This window comes from Anser anser (genome assembly GCF_964211835.1).
Source record: "Anser anser genome assembly, chromosome: 6".
In the NCBI taxonomy this organism is placed as follows: Eukaryota; Metazoa; Chordata; class Aves; order Anseriformes; family Anatidae; genus Anser; species Anser anser.
The window spans coordinates 23291252-23297617 of NC_139726.1; the positions used below are offsets into that span (position 1 = coordinate 23291252).

Here is a 6366-nt window from a genome sequence, read left to right on the forward strand (position 1 = left end):
TTTCGTAGACATATATATATATTTTGGAAAAATGTAAACATTATTGCCAAAATCGTCGTATATACATCCAATACTTGCGCGATCATAACAAATGATTCCAACAATCGAAAAGGTTAAGCTGGTAAAAGAGTGCTACGTTTTGGTCTAGTTTCTTTAGCCTTAAATTATATATTAATAAAAAATTTAAATGTAAACTTAGTGAACAACAGCTGGTATAATCAATATTTTTACATAAGTAGTCTTGCTATTTGTTCTTTACAAAATGAGAGATTGATGGGTTAGGTATCTTCTAGCGCACTTTAAAGTTCTCTAAACCGTAAATGTACACGTCTTGTCATGAATCCGCTCCAGAAGCCTTGGGATTTTTCTTCCTTAGCCCTTCCTTACCCCCGCCCAAGAAATCTGTCCCGCTTGACAAAAAGAAAAAAAAATCACTACGATTTATGTTCACTGAACAAAACAACATAGCCTTTAAAATCGTTTCCTGAAAGTTCATTATTAGAATATGAAAAAAAAAAATCCAGTGTCTTAAAAATAGAAGTATTTCAGGACACTTTTTCGAAATATATAATAGACTTTTGTGTATGAGAGAGAGAGCGAGCGTACGTGTGTGTGTGTGTTCACATTCACACAGGGCCTAAACAAGCAATAGCAAGTTAGATGAGGGCTTCAACTCTTCAGAAAAATCTCATTATGTGAAGAGTGAAGTGGCTCTGTAGGGAGCATTATGGAAATATCTGGGTTTGATTTAATGAGGCTCTTCACATTGGTGGAATATCAACTTAACAGAGAAAAGTCTACCCGGGGCGTCCAAGTTACCAAAATGAAAATTGGCAATTGAGATGATAAGAAAGTGGCTTTCTTGTGCGAAATCACTTCAGGTAACAGATATAACATTAAATAACATACATTCTATGCACCAAGAACAATGTTTTATGTACCAAGTCTCTTATCTGTCTCTTCTAATGACTTCCCTTAGCGGGTTGTTAGTACTTGACAGCAGGTCTCTGTGCGGGGAACTTTTTTCCAATTCCACATTCAAAGGAGGTCCATCAGAGAACATGATTGGCAATTTTCGTCATAATCTGCACATTATTAGCATCAAAATTGACATGGCAGTAACACTGGTGGTTTTTGATGTGCCTTTCTTCAAGTTCAAGGAAGTCCCTCCAGTAGCAGTGGTTTGGTATAGCAGGTCTCAGTTACCCAGCGGTGGCTTTTCAGAGGCAAAGACGCGACAGAGATGTGTGAGAAATAAATCCGAGAGCCGTTTTACCCAAAGAAGAGAAACACGCTAAGAGAAAAAAATCAAATTTAGCAAAGTGTCTGTAAAGTAAATGCTTCAGGACAACATCCTACACCTAGAGAGATTCAAGTATTTCCCAGGTAGCGTGGGCTGTGGTAGCTGGAAAGCAAGAGCTTAAAAAATGCCTCTCCCAATGCTGTCAATCTCCCACCTCCCTTCCCGTTACTGGCCCGTCGCAGCAGCCTCGTTAGCTACCGCTTTCCGTGCGTAAAATACGCGAGACATTTCCCATTTATTCCAACTCAGACCGAAACAATAATAATAATAATAATAAAAAGGGGGGGAAAGAATGTAAGAAAGGAACACAAACACCTTCCTCGGGCCGGCCCCCTCCCCCGGCGGCCCGCAGCCCCGCCGAGCCGGCCGTCGGGCGGCGCGGGGCCGCTCCGCGCACCTCGGGGGCGCCTCCGCGGGGGCGCAGGGACGCGGAGCGCCCTCTCCGCTAGGCCCCGCTCCCCGCCGCGACGGGGCGGTCAGCGCCAGCCACGCCGGGGGAACCGGCGGCCGGGCCCGGGGTGCCCCCCGTCCCGGAGCCGCTGCCGCCGCCCTCCCGCCCCCCCTACAAAACGCCCCCCGCCCCGGGCGCGGGCCGGGGTAGTTATCTGGTGAGCGGCGCCTCCTCCCGCTGGTCCGGCGAGGCGACGGCGGCCTTGCTGAGCACGGCGGCCGAGTAGGGCAGGAAGCCGCTCTCGGAGCGCTGCGCGGCCGCGGTGCACGGGAAGTCGGTGGCGGCGGCGCCCCGCGAGCCCAGCGCCGAGGCCGCCGCCGCCGCCGCCGCCGCCGTCTGGCTGCTGTGGCAGCTGAGGCAGGAGCAGGGCGCCGAGCCCCCCGGCGGCCCCGACCCCGCCGCCGCCGCCGCAGCCGCCGCCGCCGCCGCCGCCGCCGAGGCGGCCGCGCTGCTGTTGAGGCCGGCGGCGGCGGCGGCCGGCGCCTGGTAGAGGCCGGGGTGTCGGAAGCTGCAGAGCAGCTCCGGGCGCGAGTAGGGGTGCGAGAGGGCGCGGAAGGTGTCCAGCGGGCGGATGGAGGTGGCGAAGGGCGCGGCGGCGGCGCCCGAGGCGGCGGCAGCGGCGGCGGCGGCGGTGACCCCGACGTGCGGGTAGTAGTGGAGCGGGACGTGCGAGTGGAAGGGGTAGGGCAGGCTGCCCGTGGCGGCCGCGTGGGTCATCATGTAGGTGTAGAAGCTGGGGTCGGCCGGGTGTGGCCACGACATGGCCAGGCGCTGCCGCTTGTCCTTCATGCGCCGGTTCTGGAACCACACCTGGCGGGGACAAAAGCACAGCGCGGCCTCAGCTCCGCTCCGCAGCCCGCAGCCCGCAGCCCCCAGCCCGCAGCCCGCAGCCCGCTCCCGGCCCCCCGGGCCGAGGCACAGGCGGGCACCGACGCCTCCGTCCCTCGCCCACCCGCAGCAACCGGCTGAGCCTGTGCCCGGGGAGGATCCCTTCGATCCGCAGCAAACGTGTTCCCTTCGAACCCTCCCCTCCCCCTCCACGGAGGACCGTGACCTCCGGTACTGACGCGCGTCCCTCTGCCTCTCCCCCCACCTCCCCTCCCCGGGTACCAGCTGCGTTTATTTTCTCTCCCCTCTCCTTCTTAGGAGACGCGCTAGCTCAGTAAAATCCACCGAGGAAACTAAAAATAAAGACAGGGCAAGCGGCAAGTTTGGGGAGCGGGGCGCGGCGTACCTTGATGGTGGTCTCGGGGAGGTTGAGGGCGGCGGCCAGCTCGCAGCGCCGCGGCCGCGACACGTAGTTCTCCCGGTAAAACTCCTTCTCCAGGCGGGCGATCTGCTCGCGGGTGAAGGCGGTGCGGTACCGCCGCACCTGGTCGGCCCCCGCCGCCGAGCCGCCCAGCGCGCTGGTGCTGTGCAGGCTGCCCAGGCCGGCGGCGGGGGCGGCGGCGGCGGCGGCGGGGGCGCTGGGCGCGGGGCTGCTCTCCGCGTAGCCTGCGGGGCGAGCGCACCGTCAAAGCGGCCGGGGCAGTCCCGGCCCGCCCGGCCTTCCCGCGAGCTGTCACCCGGACAAATTGCTGCCCTTCATAGGATCGATACGCTTGGGTCTGGGGTGGGCTCTTTCCTTCCTTTCTTTCTTTTTTCTTTTTTTTTTTTTGGGGGGGGGGGGGTGGGAGGGTGGGTGGGGGGCTATTTTTGGGGTCTTTTTTCTTTCTTTCTTTCTTTTTTTATTTTTTTTTTATTATTTTGTGTCGCATAGCCGCCTTATTGCGAGCAAACCGGGCGGTTCGTGTGGCTACAAAGCGGCAGCGCCGGGAGCCGCCGAGCCCCGGGAAGGGCGTGCGGGGGCTCGGCCGGGCTGCCGGGAGCCCTGGGCTCTCCTCTCGCATTTCGCCCTTGGAAGGGCTCGGTTTCTTTTGAGACGAACCGAGTCTGAGCAGCCCTGGCGCCAATTTTTCTCGCGCATTCCGTCGAGGATCCCTTCCTTTCTTTGGCACATTTGAGGGAAAAGGCATGCACTGTGGCCCCTAGGAAATCCACCGCTCACCTGGCTCCCCCCCCCGCCCCAGTTACAGCGATAATAACAGCCATCGTCCATCACCATGCCCCGCAAAGCGGGAACGAGACGGGGCTGCTCCAGCTCCTCCGTTATAAACAGAGGAAAAGTGAACAATGCCCAATTACTCTTAAATGGACACGGGATGACACGTTGCATATACACAGAGAAGGACAAACGCAGACAAATATGGACAGTTTCCTCGCCCTTCTCCCTCTCTCTCTAATTTAATCTATGTATGTATGTATACACACACACATATACACGGCTTGAGGGACGCAGAGGGCTCCAAGAGCGCGAGAAAAAATAAGGAGAAAGGCTCCCCTAAATCCAGGTGGGTGGATGTTCGTGCCCACAGCTATTCTGGATATCTATCTACATACCGATGGAGCTGGGCACGCACACACACACACGCACCCGCAGAGGAGCTGCCCGGGCAGTGTCCCGGCTATCGGGATAGCGCAGCAATCACAATAATATTTTACAGCCTCCAGCTCTGTCTCGGCAGAAGAGAGAGCGCCGTTTGCAGAGGCGAGCAACTTTGGCGGTGTCGGTGGGTTCGCTTGGCTTTTTAAACCCGGTTGGCAAAGCGCAGGGCTTAGATGGAGATGAGAAACGAAGAGTTACCTTTGTTACTGTTTTCCTTCAGCTGGGAGGAAGTCAGGCTGGCCGGGGAGCGGAGTGCGGAGCAGCCCACCTCCACATCACTGTTCATATCTGCCTCTTGAGCAACTTCCGAATAAAGGCTGATTTTCTTCCTGCTTTCCGACGGCGGGATTTCGGACGAGACGGCGCTTTCGCTGCTCGGGTGCTGAAGATTGAATAAAGTGTCTATTTCGAATTTGCCTTTGGCGGAGATGTCCCCTATCGCGCTGTGCAGGGAGGCGGAAGTTAGTCTCGGGCTGAGGCGACCACTGTGCTGAGAATTTTCAAGGGCCTCCAGCACCGCATTTCCAGCTGAGTCTGACAAATTCGAGAGCCTTTTGCCAGCTGTAGGGCTGTGCAGCCCTCTCTCCATCAGGATCATCTCTTTTCTTATTCTTTCCATCATCTCAGCTTTATAAAAAATGTCAAAGTTGCAGGGCTGGTCCTGTACTAATGATGAGCTGCAGCAGGGGCTAATTCACATTCAGCCCGGCAAGTGTCTCTAAATATTATTATCTCTTTTTGAGGGAGGCGTAAAAATTGTGGGATGCCAAAGCGAGGGAATGACTGGTCAAAATGACCCATACATCCTTTCTAGCCCGAAATGTCATTCATCAAAAAGTAGTGCTCGTCATTAAGGTACGAATGACGCTGTTCGAATAATCATTTATTGTAACAGGTTTATAAGCAAATAAATACAAGCTCCTGTCAGTGGATAATGAAGGCGGCTTCTGAGCAGACAAATATATCCAGGTGGAAAGAAAGAAAGACAAGAAGTGAGGAGTAAAGCTCTTGTCCTTAGCTTGATCAGATCTTGCTTGAATTGCTCTGGGGTTTGGCCTCTGGGGTGAAATTGACAGTCTGATTAATAAAATGAGCTGTGCAACATTTCCCCCTTCATTTAGGTGCATCATTATGCTCTGATTTTTGTTTTGTTGCCTTTTAGGTCCTAATGATGCAGCTTCTTTCTCATTTGTCCTCGGACAGAACTACATGCTAAATATTAGATAACGCTTTTCTTTATTATTATTTCTAAGGCGGATTTTAGATCGCGACGATAGGAAACGTTGGGAGAGGAGCGACGGACCGAGAATCCCCTGCCGCTGACATCTATTTACTCTTCCCTCCCATTTTTCCGACTGCATTAGTACTTTTATTTAGGAATTACTCCATAACCCTCATGCACCCCTCACACTCGCGAACCCTACACAGACTTTATAAGCCCGCTGCTGCCGGCACACGCCGGTTCAAGCGGACCTACAGCAGTCTCCTGGAAATTGAAATAGGCATTAGAATTCCTCGTTTCTAATATCTTTTCTTCGTTGCGACTTTAAACACGATCTCCTTCCTACTTTCTGTAATCCCGTTTCTCGACGAAGCTAGCCTGCTATTTTTCTCCCCTTCTGGGACAATGCTCGCTCTCGTACGCCCTGCTAGCGGGGAGAAGAACCGAAGGGCATTAAATGCGTCCGTGATTTAAAACACCCCGCCGCCGTGCCATCTCATCCTGGCGGCTGGTTTCTCTCTCCAGCCCTTTCCTTCTTCCCTCCCCACCGCCAATAAAGTCTCCCCACTTAAAAGTATTATTATCAGAAGTGATAGAAATAGGCGATACTCGGCTTTATTGTCTGCAGGCACGGAAGCAGCCGGGATATCACCTCCAACCCCCTGTCTCCAAAGTTACCTGTGGCTCGGTTAGCTCATCCCTCCGCTCTTTTCCGGGTGATGTGGAGTGCAGCGTCTGGGCGCTGCAGGGGACACGGGCTACCACGCTCGGCAGACGTGACAGTCGGAAAGTCTCCCTTCAGTGATAACTTTGCTAGTAATAATGACGCTGATGGCAACCATTTAAACGAAGATAAATCCTTTGTCGTTAGCATCTCTGGAGTGCTCTTCAGTAGCTGCCCAGCC

General features: G+C 54.1%; 1 protein-coding gene across 2 annotated transcripts in view; it reads right to left on the minus strand.

The window, feature by feature from the left end:
• Positions 1–6366, minus strand: part of EVX2 (even-skipped homeobox 2) — a 6579-nt gene extending 213 nt beyond the window's left edge. The window contains exons 1-4 of one of the 2 annotated variants that reach the window (XM_083841554.1): positions 6140–6366; positions 4438–5297; positions 2989–3248; positions 1–2564 (exon numbers count right to left, since the gene is read on the minus strand). The exon at positions 1–2564 is cut by the window's left edge and continues 213 nt beyond it. In XM_083841554.1, the coding sequence (XP_083697680.1) occupies positions 1905–2564; positions 2989–3248; positions 4438–4861 (1344 nt within the window). In that variant the 5' untranslated portion in view covers positions 4862–5297; positions 6140–6366 and the 3' untranslated portion in view covers positions 1–1904. Of the gene's footprint in view, positions 2565–2988; positions 3249–4437 lie in introns of both variants that reach the window. The other variant, XM_083841553.1, reaches the window with a different exon arrangement.